This window comes from Nannobrachium achirus (assembly GCF_963921795.1).
Source record: "Nannobrachium achirus genome assembly, chromosome: 15".
Lineage (NCBI taxonomy): Eukaryota > Metazoa > Chordata > Actinopteri > Myctophiformes > Myctophidae > Nannobrachium > Nannobrachium achirus.
In genome coordinates, this window is record NC_137822.1 from 28,061,653 (window position 1) to 28,081,461 (window position 19,809).

The window sequence follows — 19,809 nt, forward strand, 5'->3', positions numbered from 1 at the left end:
AATAGTTAAAGCATAAAATAATGATACACAACAATGTGTACCCGTTCTAAATGGGTTAATGTGACCATTTTCAGCCCGGAAAGAACTACTTGGTATTCCTAATCATCCATGCATTTCTACACACCAATCACAGCCCATTCTTACAGTGGCCTATTTAAATATGATTATGTTTGATCACGGCTACTCTAATGGTGCCCCACGCGCTGCTGTTGAAAAAGCTTTGCCTCCACCACCCCACCCTCCACCTCCCTAGTTCTGAGTCTTGCATAGCTCTAAAGTTACACTGAAATCAAGTGTGAATGGCTCCAAAGTTAGATAGTAATATTGTAGTAATAAAAATAACTCTATATAAATACACGTCTCCTCATAAGTACACAAGAGCGAGCTCTTGTGTACCCATGGGGTTTCTGCATTGTGTTCCCGGATTTAGCTTAGCATGCAGCTTGGCAAATTCAGGGAGCACTTTAAGAGCACGTCAAGTATAACTGTATTCTGTGTGTTGCAATACATGGTCAAATCTATGACTATGTGAAATATGTGTTCACTAGAAGTTGATAAATGACGTGCTATAAGATCTGTCTGTACTATCGATAGCATTGCTTAGAATCACACAAACAGATATGTATTCATGAGTTACTATTATTCTACTACTTATATGTTCTGTATTTATACTTATATGTTCTGTACTTATATGTTCTGTATGGTACTATATTTATTTTATACTTTCTATATATACATTCTATTTTATATCATATACTGTCGTATTTTCCAGATTTTGACAACACTCACTGATTGAAGCCAACACAGTTCACTCTGAACTGAGCTAGAGTTGGAACATTAACGATTAAATGCTTAATGTGGTAGCAAGATATGGTCAGTGTGGGAGACACACTTACAGTATCAACCCTGCAATTATGACAAGATGATAACAAATGTTTCTGAATCGGTTACAACACTTACCAGAACATATCAAACATATAATTTTCCAAATGTCTGTCTGTCTGTCTGAGTGTCTGTCTGTCTGTCTGAAACAGCGTTTCTCCTCAGTGGCTGGAGCAATTGATCTGAAATCGCATCACCATTAGCATATGAACACACCTAACATAACTGTGAAGCCCGTTTGTCACTTTCACAAATCGTATGCTGTATATTAGCATTTTTATGGTGCATCTACTATCTATTCTGCATCTAGCATGAGGCCTATCTATTCTGCATCTAGCATGAGGCAACATGTTTAACCAGCTCTGTGTGTGTGTGTGTGTGTGTGTGTGTGTGTGTGTGTGTGTGTGTGTGTGTGTGTGTGTGTGTGTGTGTGTGTGTGTGTGTGTGTGCGCGCAGGCGGGGGGGTGGGGGGGAGTGTCATGGCCCCGATGTTGTCCAAAAAGCATGCAGATCAGTAGTAGTAGTAGTAGTATCTCTATAGCCAAACGAAACGGGTATTTCTTACATTGATGCTCCTACATATTATCATGTAAGCACCATTTAAAGTTACTTTCCATCCTTCATATACTGTGTACCCACAGTGCACCCCATAACCCACACACTGCACATCATTTCAGAGCTCATATCTTTGAACGGGTAAGGGCTAGTTTTAATAACTGGCACTTTACGTAACTGCAGGCCACTCATGATTTGACTGAAAGATATTTAATAATCACATAACTTGATCCCTCAAGCGGGAACATTCAGTTCACTTCTCCCAATCTTAAACAAAACAGGAGAAATGTGTTGTGTTTGCAGTTCATACTGGGCCCAGGTCGAGGTCATCTAAGCATTCTCGTTATGGAATGGGTTTTGTTTGTTCCTGGAACACATATTTTATCTGTGTCAAAATAACAATTCCAGGTAACATCTACTATCATCAATCTTGAGTACATTAACCACTAAGGTCACGGTCACACTGCACTTCTATTCTACATAAGAGGGCGGATTCTGCCAATGCATTTCAATGGGAGCACTCTTTCTGGCAGAATCTGCAAATGGCAGCAAACCACTCCATTCCCATTGAAAGCTCCCTAGTTTTCCCCTCTACACATCTTTGTCTAAACCTCTACATCAGGGGTCTTCAACAGGGGTCCGGGACCCCTAGGGGGTCCTCAGAGTTACTACAGCAGGTCCTCCTAATCTTTGAGTGATATATATTTTGTTATATTAACCACTTGAATCCTCGTGTCCATATTCTGAGAACTTTAGCCAAAAATAGCAGATCTACAAGCTCACAACTCCTCGCGCTGCGAGGCGTTGTGAGCTTGTAGATCGGCTATTTTCGGCAAAGAAGTTTGGTGTAGAGGGGAAAAAGAGCAGACTAAGTACAGAGTGAAAGGTCCAGTTTTTTAAGTAATGACGGTTCAAGTGGTTAAATATCTGAAAACACAAATTGACATGAATCGAAAATACACTGTTGATTGTGCTGTCAACAAGGTGTGGGGGTCCCTGCTTCATCTCTCTCTCAACTAAGGGGTCCTCGGCCTGAAAACGTTGAAGACCCCTGCTCTACATCTCTTTGTCAAATAGCAAGCTTCAATGGCTATTTCCGCCAAATGTTCATCTTTTGTGACATAACCAGGGCTAGGGTTCATGTGGTGAAGAAGCTGATATACACACTCCAAAAAAAAAACATGCCAGGTTGGGGATCCGTAACCGGTGGAACAGAAGGAACCGGAACCAACATTGAGGAACTGGAATCCATCACATCAAACGGGTTTGATCACACTGTCAAAGGTGGTATGTGGACTTCACGTCTGCCGGTGTTTTTTTTTTATTTCAAAGAACCGCCATAACTTTGAGAGCGTACAAATGGAATCGTTAAGGAACGCTGAAACCAAGAGTGTGTGTTTGTCGTGCTGGCGGTGCTCTCCTGGAATGACCTGCTGTCCACTTACAGACCACTCAGCAGTGACAGCACTGACACGGAAGAGGGGGTTGGGCCCTGTGGGTTAGAGCAGTGGTTCTCAACCTGTGGGTCGAGACCCCTAGGGGGGGGGGGGTCCCCAAATTATTTTGGGGGGTCTCCAGACAATTAACTTAATGTGCAACATTGTTTTCTCACTCAACAGTAAACAAACCAACATAAAGTTAAAGTTTATAGAGGGTATCTGCACATTTCTAAAGTGACAATTGAAATAATTTTTACAAATTAAACATTGGCAAATTGTCAAATATTAGAGGTAGAACCATGTCCTACAAAATGTAATTCCTCAGCTCTTAGTGCTCGTCAGGGTGTGGAGGGTCCCCAGTTAAAATATGATTATTTTGGGGGGTCGGGGCCTGAAAAGTTGAGAACCACTGCACTTTACAGACCACTCAGCAGTGACAGACTGACATGGAAGAGGGGGTTGGGCGCTCTGGGTTAGTGAGTGGCGAACGCCGTCCGCCCAGCCCAGCGCAGCGCAGCGCAGCACGTGTCCTGCATAGCACTTGTCGCTCCGCTCACTCCCCACATGCCACAGATTAAGGATCATGAATACCCGGCTACAGTCGTGTCACACTGACCCTGTTGTCCAGTCAGGGTAAGTGAGGTTTGTGTGTAAAGGGGAGGGGGTGGGGGTGGTGGGTGGCTCTGTTAACTTGTCAATCAGTGGAGCTACACATGCAAATATACCATTAACCCTGCAAGACCCGAATTAATTTCTACTGGCCAAAAAATAAAAAAATAAAAATCACAGGAAAATGTAATGTTAAAATATTAATAATGTTTTTGTAAGATGTTATAGCCATAAATCATAAATCATGCTCTAATTTGCATTTTGGGGATATTTTTCACAATAATAACACATGTACATGTTCTAGACATTCTAATGATCACGAAAAAAAATATTACAGGCATTTTACTTATGTTTTAGTGAGGAATAGTTTCAGTTAAAAAGTGAGATGTTGTTGGTCCAGACGCTGGAATTTCAACTTCTCTGGGAGGTGTGAATGTCAGTCTCTGTGGGGGGTATTTATATGCAAATATCGTGGCCAATGGCATTGTAATACTAAACAATAGGATTTAATGGTGATGTTAATGTGAAAAAAGAACAGGAAAACTAATTATAAAATTAAAAAAAAAAAAAAAAAAAAATGTTGCCAAAAAGCCACGCTGGGCCTTGCAGGGTTAATCACCTGACTGAGCAGTGCAGTTCCCTGAGGGGAGGCCAACCCCAGCTGTGTACCTGTGGATAGGCGTCTCTGGTGGACGGGCCGTTTATAGTTCCGCACGTTTGATTTTGTGTACGTTTTGGGTGAGAGAGCACATTACGTTAATTATGTTGGAATGCATAGTTCCTGCGGAGGGCGGGCCGACCGCCCGCCGTTGGGACCGCGTGCCTGTATTGCACCGCTGCAGAGCTGCAGGACAGAGCGATTCGAAGCGCAAGTGAGACGGATTTTGGCTGCATGAACCACACTCACTGAGTAGCCCCCATCTCTCGTATCTGGTGATCTGGCGTTTTAATCGGTTTTAATACGTCGGGTTGGGTGTTGTCCGCTATAGCCTACGGACAGGGAGAAAAAACGGACACCAAACGGACCAAACGGAAGAAATCTCTCTCTCCCCCTACGTTTCTAGCGTAGACCTGCGGTCCTTATGTATTTACTATGCATGGTACTTGAAGGGGGCCACGTACCTGTGGATAGGCGTCTCTGGTGGAGGTGACACATGCCGCTGAAACAGGAACACGCCTCGCCGGACCGGCCTCGTTGGTGGGAGGGGGGAGCCAAGGAGCACTGGGGCTTCAAGAACCCTTTAATGTCACAGAGAGAGAGAGAGAGAGAGAGAGAGAGAGAGAGAGAGAGAGAGAGGAGGGGGGGGGGGGGGGGGTGGGGGAGAAGGTTAGCAGACAGGAGACGATGAGACTTGACACTAAAACACCCGTCATGTGCGACGCAGAGGGCCAAGTGGTTTGAAGGCTGATTACGGTTGAAGAGGAATGTCAATACAGATTAGGAAGCGGCCCCACTCGGAGTTTAACCTTTAGTATGATTCATAAGGGAACAGGGGGGGGGGGGGGGATGGATGGGGGCAGGGCAGGCTATAGGAGGCACCAAGGGACACGAGAGAGTTAACCACCTAAAGATCTCTATATTTAAAAAAATATATAAAAATAAAACAGATCTCAATCTCAATTTTCTAAATAAATAATTGCAAATTCTTTGTTTTCCTTCTACTTTCCCTAGAAAAGGGGTCTTCAACAGGGGGTCAGGCCGGGTCCTCAGAGTTACTTTATAATATTAACAACTTGAACCCTATAGTGTCCATTTTCTGAGAACTGTAGCCAAAAATAGCAAATCTACAAGCTAACAACGCCTCGCGCTGAGAGGCGTTGTGAGCTTGTAGATCAGCTATTTTCGGCAAAGAGGTTTGGTGTAGAGGGGGTAAAAGAGCAGACAAGTACAGAGTGAAAGATCAAGTTTATTAAGTATTGACGGTTCAAGAGGATAAATATCTGAAAACACAAATTGACATGAATCCAAAATACACTGATGATTGTGCTGTCAATGAAACTATATGGAATCTATGAACATGTTGTGGGGGTCCCTGCTTCATCTCTCTCAACTAAGGGGTCCTTGGCCTGAAAACGTTGAAGACCCCTGGCCTAAAATGACATGCCCAAAATAGGGACGGCAGGTTGAAGGTTAGAGGGTTGCTTGCTATACCACGACCATTGAAAATGCTCACTTGCTCAATCACTGTAACAGTTTAATCGCACGTCTAAATTAAACAGCATACTGTATGTATGTATATATTTATGTATGTATGGATCAATGTATGTATGTATGTATGTATGTATGTATGTATGTATGTATGTATGTATGTATGCATATATATGAATGAATGAATGAATGAATGAATGAATGAATGAATGAATGAACTGTACACGTATGTATGTATGTATGTATGCATGTTTATGTATGAATGAATGAACAAACAAATGAACGAACAAATGAATGAATGATTCTTTATTTTCGTTGTTTCAAGACACCACAAGAACAATTATATTACATACTGTACACTTCTCAAGCTGCCGGATGGGCAACGATTTTACACAAAGGCAAATTTTGAAATCATTATTTGTGAGCCAACAAAGAGCCAAAACAAACACATCAAGCATATGTTCCCCTTTGTTCTCTTAACCGAAGCCGCCTCCTTCTAAATAATCATCAAATGCAAATACCTTGTAATCAAAAAGCCATTTAAGTCTCTGTGCATCACTTAACCACATCAAGTCTGAGTTTTGACACCTATTAACCATAACAACAGTAATGATCAAACTGTAGCAGCTGTTTGTTGAATAGAACGTTGGTTACCAGGACAACACAACACACTTTGGTCTGCTGTTGTTATGGTGTGGCTAGTAAGAGGCAGAGCCATCTAGAACAGTGGTTCTCAACCTGTGGGTCGGGACCCCCAGAGGGGTCCCCAAATTATTTTGAGGGGTCCCGAGATGATTAGCTTAATGTGCAACACTGTTTTCTCTCACTCAACAGTAAACAATCCAACATGAAATGTAAGTGTATAGAGGGTATATGCACCATTTCTAAAGTGACAATTTAGGACTTTTTAATACCTCTAGAGGCGAAAATTGTGAAAATAGCCGATCTACATGCTCACAAGCATGTAGATCTGCTATTTTCACAATAGAACTGTGTTATACAAAACAAAAACTTTTACTGGGGGTCCCCAGTTCAAATATGATTATTTGGGGGGTAGCGGCCAGAGAAGGTTGAGAACAACTGATCTAGAAGGGGGTGAGTCTGAGTCTGTCTCTCGCTGTGAATGTATGTGCGCCCGTGTGTTTATGTGTGTGTGAGAGTGTGTGTGTTAGGGCTAATCTCGCAAAGCACGCAGGACTGATCAGCAGCACATTTCTCTGGCAACGTGACACGCTGTGAGCTTGCAGATCTATTGCAATCTACCTATTTTCACCACATTTGCATGAGCTTAGTTTCAACTTCCATCGGTGTGCCCTTGGCTAGGGATGTCCCGATACCACTTTTTTGCTGACCGAGTACAAGTACGAGTACTTCATTTTGAGTACTCGCCAATACCGAGTAGTCGAGTACCGATACGAGTACAATTAATAATACAAAATGTCTTTAAATTACGTTTTTTATTTTTATTTTATCAGATGTTCCTCACTTTCTGGCTGTATATAACACATTAAATTGCATTGCTTTCCCAGAACATGGCACAACTGCCACACATTTCACTTTTTTTTTCAGGTTTAGCCCATGGAAATTCCTGTACTGTGCATGATCTTCTAGATCTGCTATGCTCAAACATATTGTATTTTTACTTTTGATACTTTAAGAGAGAGAGAGAAAGGCGAAGTGGCGGAACACACAGGGTACTCGGGCGCTTTGTGAGCAGTATCTGACGAGTACCGATACCGCAAAATAGGCCGGTATCGGGGCGAGTACCGATACCACGAGTACCGATACCGCATCCCTACCCTTGGCCACAGAAAGGTTGAAAACCACCACTGGCTAAGATCACTCCTGTCCAGAGGCGTCAATTGGGCATGGCTACAGGGGAAAAAAATAAAATGTACTTAAAATAAATTCATCATGCCTGTTGCTAAGGTACATGGCAGCATGACTGGTGTCTAAGATCTGTCAACCTGTGTGCCAGGACCCCCAGGGGGGGTCCCCAAATAGTTTTGGGGGGTCCCCAGATGATTCACTTCGCACTCAACAGTAAACAAACCAACCTAACATGTAATTGTATCCACCTCTTTCCGCGGGAATTTACTGGAGAATGTTTTGCACCACACTTCCGGTTAACAGCAGACATACAAGCTCACGTCGCGTCGCAGATGCAGCCGTTGTGAGCTTGTAGATCACACTCGGCTGCTGCGCCGGAAGCTCCGTCCAACTTCTGCGCAATGCACTATGGGATGTTGGAAAGTTGTGGATAGAGGGTATCTGCACATTTCTATAGTGACAATTTAAGGACTTTTTAATACCTCTAAAATTACAAATTAAACATTGGCCAATTGCAAATTGTCAAATTTTAGAGACAGAAATTCTGAAAACAGACGATCTACATGCTCACGCGAGGCGTTGTGAGCATTTAGATCTGCTATTTTCACAATAGAACTGTGTTATCCAAAATGTAATGCCTCTACTCTTACAACTCCAAGTGCTTGTCAGGGCGGGGGGTCCCCAGTTCAAATATGATTATGTTGCCTTGGGGGTCGCAGCCTGAAAAGGTTGAGAACCACTGGTCTAAGACACCAGTCATGTTGCCATACCTTAGCTTCTGCAGAACTGACACCACTGCTCCTGACCTGTAGTGCCCGCCCTGATCTGAAAATACCGCACATCTGCCAGCCTCCTGCCACCACCAGGCATCAGACCCTGCTAACCTCTCACATTTACAGCTGTGTCTGGCTGGCCCTCACCCACCCTGACTTCCTCACCCTGAGAGCGCACCAGCCAGCCTCACAGGGCTCCATGCCTACGCACCAGAGTCTCCAGACCAGAGCTTCCCAAACAATATGGGTCGGGACCCATTTTGGGGTCGCATGCATGACCCATTTTTATGTGCTGCAAGTAAATATCTCTTTTTCAAAAGATTTCCTGAAATTTTAAATAAAATCCAGAAATTAAAAAAAAACGTTGAAGAAAAAGTGTAAATAGCAGATCAACAAGCTCACAACTTGCTTGTAGATCCAGCCTGTAGATTGGTTCAAGTGGGTTCATATATAATGTATTTTTCTAAGTTTGGGTCCTGGGGAGACAGTGAGACACCAAATCATTGCTGTCGGGTGGAAACCTTATGTCCAAAACCTTTTCTTAATTATTATTTGAACTCATTGATCACAACTCCCGATAGTCCCTAGAAAATCCCTATGTAGCTTACTGCCTGTCTTCTCTTACCTTTTAACGTGGGCGCGTATCCATCAGTATCCACGATCGGACCCCAACCACGCATTGTGCATGTTTACAATGTCCACAACTTCAAATCAACAAAAACATTTTAAAAACTGACAATCCGTTCAGGAACTGGCTCCTGTGTTGTATAAACAGTGTGTGAACCATCCCATGGCTCGGAGGGACGGTTGCCATGGTAATAGTGCAGCGATCAAATGGGTCCGTGAAGAAACCGCTCAGAGAGGTATAGTTCCACTTTTTTAGTTCCGGGGGCGATAAAAAAAATAAAAAATTAAAGCTTATTACATTCTCGGGTTTATCGGGCCTGGCAGGGAGCTACATAGACAGCGTTATTTTTGGCAGTAACGCCTTTTTGGCACAACACCTCGCGGCACGAGGCGTTGTGTGCTTGTAGATCGGCTAATTTCACTACTTTTGTGCAACACTCTTGTATGACGAAGTAGGGCTTTAACCCATTTAGAACGCGTACACATTATTCTGTATCATTATTTTATGCTTTAACTATTGAAAAATAGCAGATATACAAGCTCACAGCGCGGCACCGAGTGCCGCGCTGCGAGCTTGTCGATCTGCTATTCATGAAAAATTGTGAAAATTAGAATTTTGACCCGATTCTATAAGTGTCTTTTGAATCAAACAATAGCTCTGTACGCAGCGCGGCACTCGTGAGCTTGTAGATCTGCTATTTTTCAATAGTTAAAGCATTCAATAATTCTAGGCCTAAATGGGTTCATTTACGAAAGAACATATCGTTTCGAAACTTTGAAGATACAAGATTTCTGCCCCGACAGTGACCAAATGTGTCTTGAAAAGCTTTGGGAACCCGGCGGGGACCCCAGGTCTAGACAGCCAGGGGAGGGGTGGCATTTGGGAGGCCACAGGGTGGCCAGGGACGGGGGGACTCTGCGTGGGCCAAATGCCAAAAACTGGGCCGACGAGGTGCCTTGGGGGGCCGAGAGGAGAGGAGGCCGTCTTGCTGTCTGTCTCTGGGGTCACTGGGGGTCATTCTCAATAGGGAAGTCATTATGTGGCACAATGGGGCATCTGAGTGGTCTGTAGTAGTACCCCCTCCGGACCACCATTCACCCCTGCCACTGACATCATCCCTGTCAGTTGGGGGGGGGGGGGGGGGGGGGGGGGGCAAATAACCAAAAAATAGCAAACAACGCTGAGGAGAAACGTACATCCTCAGTGTGTCAACTGTAGTCTATCTACAGTAAGTTTAACCCATTAAGACATGGAATTATTTTAGCTATTGAAAAAATAGCAGATACAAGCACAGAGTGCCGCGCTGTGAGCTTGTAGATCTGCTATTTTTGAAATATATAGTCTTTGAATATATATTTTCCAAAGCAAACTTTTGTAACTCAAATCTCTGCAACTGGGGGTCCCTGGCACAACATATTTTGAGTTGGGTCGGCGGCCAAATACATCTAGGGCTCCATCCTTCACATGAGTTTGAGAACCACTGACAAAGAAACCTTAGAAGGATTTAGAAGAAAGACATTTATAGAATCAGATCAAAAATATGCAAGACTCGAGCTTGTATATCTGCTTATTTTTGATAGCTAAAGCATAAAGATACATTAAGTGACGTTTAGGTTGATAGAAAACACTACAGTATATAGGGCCCTTTTTTTGTCCATGCCTTACCCCTTATCCCTACTTTTTTTTACTTTTGTGAAAAACATTTTAAAATACTTTAAAAAAAAAAACAAAAAAAAAAACGATCTACAAGCTCATAACATGTCGATGTAGATCGGCTAGTTAAACTATTTTAAAATGTTTATCAAAATAGTAAGGGGTAAGGCACGGACGAAAATAGGGCCCTATATCTGTGTTCTTTCATAAAGGAGTGACAATGAATAGAGTTGAACCTCTGAGTTCAATGCTTGCTGCCAAGTTGTTTTTGTTATAAGATCTCAGTCAACTAATAAACTCACTCGGGGTGTTTGCCAATTACCTCCCTATGTTTTTACACTGGAATATGAATCTGTTCTTATCTCCTCTTCCTCCGGCAAGGAAGCCTCCCACAACGCCATGTGGACACTCTTTTAGCTGTTGTGTTCCCAGTGTGTGTGCGATGGCAATACAGACGTTTCATTATTATGGAGTGTGAGAGCTCAGATCAAAGTTGGGTCCGGGGACACCCAGGGGTCCTTGAGGGAGTTCCAGGGGGTCCCCAGCTAAATGATAGTTAGGAACCAAATGTACCCTTATGGTTATGTAACTCAGAGAGTGTACAAATGGAACCAAATGGACCCTAACAGCGCTCTCAGAGTTACATTAACATTGATTTTACAATATAAATCGGGAGAAAGAAATCCTATTAAATGGGGGTCCGTAGCCGAATGCATGTCAAACTGGGGGTCCTTGATAATTAAAATGGTTGGGTATCAATGCAAGAGCCGTAAAAATAATAAGTGTCAATTTGGAGGTCCTTGACATGAAAAGGGTTGAGAAGAACTGCTTTAAATAACCTAACACCACCACAAAAACCAGACAGAGATGAGGAGACCAGCAACTAAATGCACCATGTGATCATGCCAACACCAAACCACCAAATATATGCTTGCATCAACCACTTATTTTCAGTCCTTGCTGATGCCCTAAATCACAGGTCTTCAACAGGGGGTTCGGGACCCCTAGGGGGTCCTCAGAGTTACTACAGGCAGGCCGCCAAATCTTTGTGATAGGATAATTCTTTTGAATTAACAACTTGAACCCTCGCATCCCTATTCTGAGGAGAACTTTAGCCAAAAATAGCAGATCTACTGCTATTCTAATAGTAGATCTAATAGTAGATCGGCTAATAGCCGATCTAATAGTAGATCGGTTATTTTCTGCAAATAGGTTTGGTGTAGAGGTAAAAAAACAGAGCAGACCAAGTACAGAGTGAAAGGTCAAGTTAACTAAAAACACGAATCCAACATAGCCTGATTGACAGTGCCGTCAAACAAGTCTATGAATCTATCTATGAAATCGATGAAAATCTGCATCACACATTTATACAATAGAGGGGGTCCTTCTTGGCCTGAAAACGTTGAATACCCCTGGCCTAAATGGAATTAACTGACTCATCCGAGTGGCATTTCACTTTGCGAGCGACAGGTCAGCCTCTTCAGTCAAACTGGAAAAAACTCCTTTGTGTTCTTTAACATTTCCTGAGGACTGAGACCCGTTGTGTCTTTATCGACTGGCTAGTAGTTCATGCGGATGTCATTGAAATCGGCAGATCTCCGCGTGGCCTGATCTTTTTTATTCCTTCCTCATGAGGACCTTTAGATTTTCAGCAAACATCAAGCACACACACACACACAGAGACACACCAGCACGCACACACACACACACACGCACGCACACACGCACGCCATAGAGTTCTGCATGAGGCGAAGAAAGCAGCTTCCTTTCCACCATGAAAAACATGTCACTCCAGATGAGCTCAGAGAATGACATTTTAAACAGGCAAAGGGATATTGAATTAGTTCCCCATGATAAGCTGTCCAGGATGCTGGTGCTCCGTGCACGAGCGTGTGTGTGTGTGTGTGTGTGTGTGCGTGTGTGTGTGTGTGTGCGTGTGCGCGTGTGTGTGTGTGTGTGTGTGTGTGTGTGTGTGTGTGTGTGTGTGTGTGTGTGTGTGTGTGTGTGTGTGTGTGTGTGTGTGTGTGTGAGAGAGAGAGAGAGAGAGAGAGAGAGAGCCTAGAGAGAGTGAAAGCAAGAGGTAGAGTGAGAGAAATAGATAATAATATCGTCACTGTCGGGCAGAAACCTTGCATCTCCAAGCTTCAAATGTGTACGTTTTTTCGCGAAGTAAAGCCCTGCTTTATCAGACCAGGCCGTCGCACAAAACAGCAGATCTACAAGCACACAACGCCTCGCGTTGTGTGCTTGTAGATCGGCTGCTTTCACTAGTTAATAAAAAAAGGTGATGAAAACGAACAGTTTTGAACATACAAGGTTTCCACCCGACAACAACAATATGTTTATGTGTGTGTGTGTGTGTGTGTGTGTGTGTGTGTGTGTGTGTGTGTGTGTGTGTGTGTGTGTGTGTGTGTGTGTGTGTGTGTGTGTTTACACACATAATGTACAGTATATAGGAAGAATATATATAATTGTGGTGCTGGGACAATATGTCAGTGTGTGTGCGCGTGTGCGTATGCGTATGCGTGTGCGCGCGTGTGTGCTTTGGGTAGGTGGGTATGTATCCTGTCAAATGAATTCCTCCATGCTTTTGATTAGCGTTGCGGATGAATTCAGGGCTGAGCCGTGCAGTTACAAGGGGTGATCCAGCAAGACGGGAAAACAGGAAAACTGAGATCATTCTCCATGAAAATAGACCGGGGGTATTTGGAGTGACTCATTAACATATAGTCTAGAAACTATAACTGAAGGACAAAGACACAATTCTCCTGCAGTGGACATTTACCACTGAGTCTCAACCTGGCGTTTTGGGAGTGTCATTATATTGTCAAAAATAGTCAAGTATGTTGAGAAATAGCAGAAATTGCCACGAAGCGACACAGTGTGACGTTGTAGATGGGATGTAACGTAAATATATGGCTTAAAGGAGTAAGCCTATTGATTACTCATGCCATGGAGACTTGAGTTCAGTAATATTTTTGGGTTTTTGTCACATTCCTAATGCCTCATTCACACTACGAAAAGCCAAGCTAATGGTTTGCTTGGTAATTCAATGTATTCTCTATGCAAACCAGCTTTTAAAATTTCCAAGCTGGAAAAAAAGCTTGGAAATGTTTAAAGCTGGTTTGCATAGATAATACATTGAATTACCAAGCAAACCATTAGCTTGGCTTTTCGTAGTGTGAATGAGGCATAAGACAATAATTTGATTACAATAAATTTACCCCCATTGATTCCGAATGGGGACCCAAATGCATTCGGGTCCCCATCTGGAATCAATGGGGGTGAATACTTTTTTAACTTTTTTTTTGTATTTAGGAATGTGACAAAAAACAAAAAAATATGAATGAACTCAAGTCTCCATAGCGTGAGTAATCAATAGAAAAAAAGTCATTTTGGGGGTGAACTACTCCTTTAAGTGGTTAAACTCAATGTGACGGTTTGGCGTTGACGCGTCCTGGGCAGCACCGTAATGCTAATGTTATTGACATGAGTGGAAAGACGTCCAACAGGTCTGGGGCATATCGGCCCTAAGACACATAAAGTTTAAACCCATTTAGGCCTAGAATTATTGAATGCTTTGACCAGTGAAAAATAGCAGATAAACAAGCTCACAGTGCGGCACCGAGTGCCGCGCTGCGAGCTTGTAGATCTGCTATTTTTGAAAAAAGTCGTGAAAATGTGTGCACATCTTTGAATATATGTATTTTTCAAAGCGAACGTTTGTAACTCAAATTTTGCTTCTGGGTGGTCCCTGGAACTAGATATTTTGAGATGGGGGTCCGTGGCCATTTAAATATCATTTTCGGGGTCCTTCACATGAAAAGGTTTGAGAACCACTGACATAGTAGTCTCTCAAGAACAGACTAACTGAGCTCCATTTAAGTGAAAAGGACCTTTTCTTTGACGATGGCTATAGCACACTTATAGAATCGGGTCAAAATTAGAAATTTGAATCTACAAGCTCGCAGCGCGGCACTCGGTGCCGCACTGTGAGCTTGTATATCTGCTATTTTTCACTGGTTAAAGCATAAAATAATGATACACAATAATGTGTACCCGTTCTGAATGGATTAATCTGTATCATAAAGCATCGGGGGATGTCAGTGTGTATCCAAGACCAGCCTGAGTGAGACGCAATGAAAATTTATGTTGGCAAAGCGCAACGGCACAGAAAACCGAGCCCTGAGAAACGAGCGAACAGCGGGCCGCGCATACGTGACTTATGTCTGTGACGGATTGATTGTTCTTTTCAGGATGTTGCACTTTTGTTGTCAAGAGCGAGTCAGCGGCTTGGAGAAGCCTAAAAGAGTCAGTTCCAAGAGTAGCAGGCTGCACCTGACTGGCCCGAGTCCTGGGGAACATTTATTTTGGACGCGGTCTCGGTCCAAGCCAGTAATGCTCAGCCTACGATTTTCCCCCTGGTCGTCGTCTTGACCAAACAAATCAATTCTCCAGAAGCAAAAAGGCGAATTCCTGGTTGCATAATAGGGGTTGAAGGGCTACACGATGACACACGCCATTAGGGATGGGACGATACGCGATATTATCGTTTTTATCGCGATAAAAAAACACTTGCGATAATCGTATCGTGGAGATTTAATGTATCGTGATATTGTGCGCCGGTCATGCACTGGGATCAATAAACCTTCTTATTTGCCGAGCTGCATATCCGGTACCACTTAAACCCTCTATAATTGGTAAAAGGAACTTATAATATACGTACTTGATACAGTCTTTTTCACTCTCTATCAAATGTCTTTGCCAAAAAATAGCTGATCTGCAAGCTTACAACGCTTGTGAGCTTGTAGATCTGCTATTGTTTGGCAAATGTTCCCGCCCCAGGACAATGGATTTCGATTATCGCGATAATATCGTAAAACGCGATTTCTTTTGTCACAGTAATCGTGATATGACATTTTCATATTGTCCCATCCCACCAAGCCATAGGGCTCCTCTGTCTCTGTGTAATGTCGCTGGCCATTACTGCGCTAGCTTGTGAGCCAAGGCTCCCAGTCAAGTTGGACTTTTCAAAAAAAAAAAGAAAATCACTTGTAAATGAAGCGGACAGGAGTAAAAAACAACAACATCCCCGGTCTGCCAACCGTCCAGTGGAATAATCTTCCCATGGGACAGAGTAATGCTATAGTATGGGTACTTCACCTAAATGTGGGAGCCGTGGGAGACCGGCCACCGAACGTACAGTGAAAACAAAGTGTTGTTTTTTTTAAAACATCATCTGGGAAAAAATGCATCTCAGGAACAGGAAAATAAGAGCATCATTCTTAGAACATATTGCAACATTGCAATGTTTCCCTAGATTCCATAAACAACCCTTTTAGAGTAACTGTATCCACCATACGAACGCCAGAACAGAACCTATAAAAAAAAAAGAGACCCATACTCCCTAAACTTCTATCGCTCATAATTTATATCGCGCCGTAAACAGACGATCTACACAGGCTCACAACATCGGTCTTATCTCTGATGAAAAAAGTATGTATTGGGTGGAGGGGGGGGTTAGAAAGAATATGGATTTCCAAATACCCATCTTTTTCTTTTTAGCAGCTATAAATCAATGTCAACAAAAGGGGGGGTCTTCGTTTTTCCAGACCTTGAAGCGAACGATGAAAGCTCAGCGAGCAGAAGCTCCCAGCGTAGTGGCGTACAAGTTCAGGAGGAGTAAGTCAGTATTAGCGTCATTGTCGGGTGAAAACCTTGTGTGTCCAAAACTGTTGGTTTTGCATTTATCATTTTAAAAATGATCGAAACTAGTGAAAACAGCCGATCTACAAGCACACAACGCCTCGCACCGCGAGGCGTTGTGTGCTTGCAGATCTGCCGTTTTCACTACTTTTGTGCGACGGCCTTGTACGACGAAGCAGGGCTTTACTTTGCGAAAGAACGTACAAATTTGAAACGTGGAGATACGAGGTTTCCACCGGACAACGACGATAGGTGGGTGGGTGCATGTCTTGTCATTAAAAAGGTTCTTTATCACGTACAGTACACACACACACACACACACACACACACACACACACACACCCACACACACACACACACACACACACACACACACACACACACACACACACACACACACACACACACACACACACACACACACACACAGAGGAGCGTCATTATGCCCCGGCTCGTCTACTGTAGCAAGGCTCTTGATTACAGACATGTTTGATCTCTTCCTTCTCTTTACCCCCCCCCCCTCTCTCTCTCTCTCTCTCTCTCTCTCTTCTCTTCTCTCTCTCTCTCTCTCTCTCTCTCTCTCTCTCTCTCTCTCTCTCTCTCTCTCTCTCTCTCTCTCTATCTCTCTCTCTCTCTCTCTCCACTTCCTGAGCGGGAAGAGGAGGAGGAGGAGGATCTCATTGGTGCTAATCAGGGGTGTCACAGCCAAGTCCTGGGCCCTGGGTACAAGGATTCACTGCGGGCCCCCCATGAATGTTCTTCATATATTCAAAGATTTGCATACATTTTCACTACTTTTCAAAAATAGCAGATCTATTCTACAAGCTCACAGTGGGGCACTCGGTGCTGCGCTGTGAGCTTTTCGCAATAGCTAAAGCATAAAATAATCAAGGCCCTGGTAACTCAGTCCCACTTTCCCCCTCCTTGTGACGCCCCTGGGTGCTAATAACTGCATGACACTGTCTTCAGGGGACAAGACAAGCTCAAACATCCTCCCCCTCTACACCCCACCGACAGCCAATCAGCATTACCCTCACTGGTGATTGGGTGGGGTGGGGTGGGGTGGGGTGCAGGCACGTGCACACATAGACTTCAAACAGGGCTTGAGCCACCTGCCCTTTTATCCGTCTGTAAAAAGTGCCCTCTCCAGACCATGAATGCTGTTTTTACTATATGGTGAAAGAAATGCAAATGCCCTCTTTCCATGCCAAATTACCTGAAGGCAGTGACCGTAACATTTTCTTCTTCGTACATGTCTCTAGTTTATATTTTTGTATGATAACCCTTTCTGAAAAGTAGCTTAATTGATGTTATCACCCGCTAGAGGGGTCCGCGTCAATATTCCGACGGGCCGGTGTTCCGACACTAAAACTATAACCCTAACTCTACCCCAACCCTAAACCTAACCTCAGTAAACCTTACCTCAGTAACTAACCTGCCTTACGCTAAGTAACTAACCTGCCTTACGCTAAGTAACTAACCTGCCGACGCTAAGTAACTACCTGCCGACCATGTCGGAACAGCGGATAGTCGGGATAGTGAGCGCCTCCCCCGCTAGAGTCGGTGTCCCAGTCCCATTAACTTTACTATACAGGGAAAAAAAGCTAACACCGACTCTAGCGGGTGATAACATCAATTAAGCTACTTCTCAGAAAGGGTTATCATACCAAAACGTAAACTAGAGACATGTATGAAGACAAAAATTAAAAAAAAACGAAAATGAAAATATCAGTATTAGCCCCTGTTCTAGTAGAAGTCCATGCTGTTACACCAAATCTCTTGTATTGACTTGATTATGCTTAGTTCAGTGTGGTATAACGCCCCAAAAATAGCCGACCTCCGTTGTGAGCTTGGACGTCTGCTATTTTCAACATTTCCACCAAAAGGCCCTTTTAGAAATGTCAGCCCCTGCCTCTTTAACATTCTCTGCACGTCCTTGGTGGGGGGGGGGGTGGGGTTTGGGAGAGGGGGGAGAGGGGGGAGGGGGGATCAGAGCAATGTAAACACGCTGGGGGTTTTCCTCATTAAAGATAGGACGCTAATGAAACCGCCGTACAGCGTTTACAACATCGCGCTAATGAAGGCGAGGTCTTAAGACGTCCCACTAATGAAAAAAAGAAAGGGGGCATGTAATGATATGAGCCTGAATGAATAAGGGCTCTTGATGACAACGTGCTAATGAAACAAAGGTGTGTCAAATTCGCCTCTGTATCAAAAGTTAGTGTTGTTTCATACTGTGGACATATATATATCGTCACTGTCGGGCAGAAACCTCGTATCTCCAAGTTTCAAATTTGTATGTTTTTTCGTGAAGTAAAGCCCTGCTTCATCGATACAAGGCCGTCGCACAAAAGTAGTGAAAACAGCAGATCTACAAGCACACAGCAGATCTACAAGCACACGCCTCAGGCGTTTTCTGAGGCGTTTTCTGCTTGTAGATCGGCTGTTTTCACTAGTTTAGATCATTTTTAAAACGATAATATAAATATAAAATATAAAACAGTTTTGGACATACAAGGTTTCCACCGACAACGACGATATATATATAGACTATTTGTGAGTTATTTTCATCATCTGACACTTCTGGCACATCGCTGAAAGTGCGGGTGGGCTTCATGCCACGATTTCATGCCGGTGTGCAACCGAAAACAGCCGAACTACAAGCTCACACCGCGGGCCGTGCCACACACGTTGTGAGCTTGTAGATCGGCTGTTTTTTTGGAGCGTGACACCGCTCGCAAAAGAAAGGTATAACTCGTCAGGCTTTTACGAGACGACCCGAGTCCTGTCTTTTTATTGAAATACATTCACGCATTTATGAGAGCTCCGGGAATCCGCGGCAGCCTCATCCTCTTAAAGCTCCGGCGTCCATTGTTCGTGTTTGGCGTTACCGGGGTGATCAAGCCCAAGGTCAAAGTTCATTGGGCCCTTAATGCATCTTCCAGGCACAATAAAAAAAAGCCTTTCCCATGTGGGAGAAGCAGAGCGGTGGACGAGCTATCAATCGGGGACAGGCTAAGCCTTGTAAATGCCATTCACCTTCAGTGGTGGAAAAAGTACTCAAATTATTCTAGCAAAAGCATCAATACTGCAATGTGGAAATACTGTGTTACAAGTAGAAGTCCGCAATTCAAAATGCGCTCGAGTAATAGTACGACAAAGTTGTCATCAAAATGTACTTAAAGTACAAAAGTAAAAGTACAAAATGTTTGAAAATAGCAGATCTACGTAAGCTCACAAGGTGTCGCGATACGACGTGTTGTGAGCTTGTAGATAAGCTATTTTCAATGTAAATGTATGTATAAAATAGGGCTAAAGTGGTTAATGTATGTTTTATAATATTATAATTTATATCTGCCAAGTAACTAGTAACCAAAGTTTTCAAATAAATGTATAGTGGAGTAAAAGTACAATAGTTGGATCCGAGATGTAGTGGAGTAGAAGTAAAAGTATTTGTAAATCGGAAATACACAAGTATAGTAACCATACCTCAAAATTGCACTCAAGCACAGTGCTTGAGTAAACCACTGCTCTGCAGTGTGTTCAGCCTGCAAACTCTCAACTCTGAAGTAGGTGAGAAATGAA

At 43.4% G+C, this 19,809-nt stretch overlaps 1 protein-coding gene across 1 annotated transcript in view; it reads right to left on the reverse strand.

The window, feature by feature from the left end:
* rxraa (retinoid X receptor, alpha a) overlaps window positions 1-19,809 on the reverse strand; it is a 269,828-nt gene that overhangs the window by 178,186 nt on the left and 71,833 nt on the right. Inside the window, 1 exon segment of the mRNA XM_080743804.1 lies at window positions 4,608-4,724. Within this exon segment, the coding sequence (XP_080599930.1) occupies window positions 4,608-4,724 (117 nt within the window).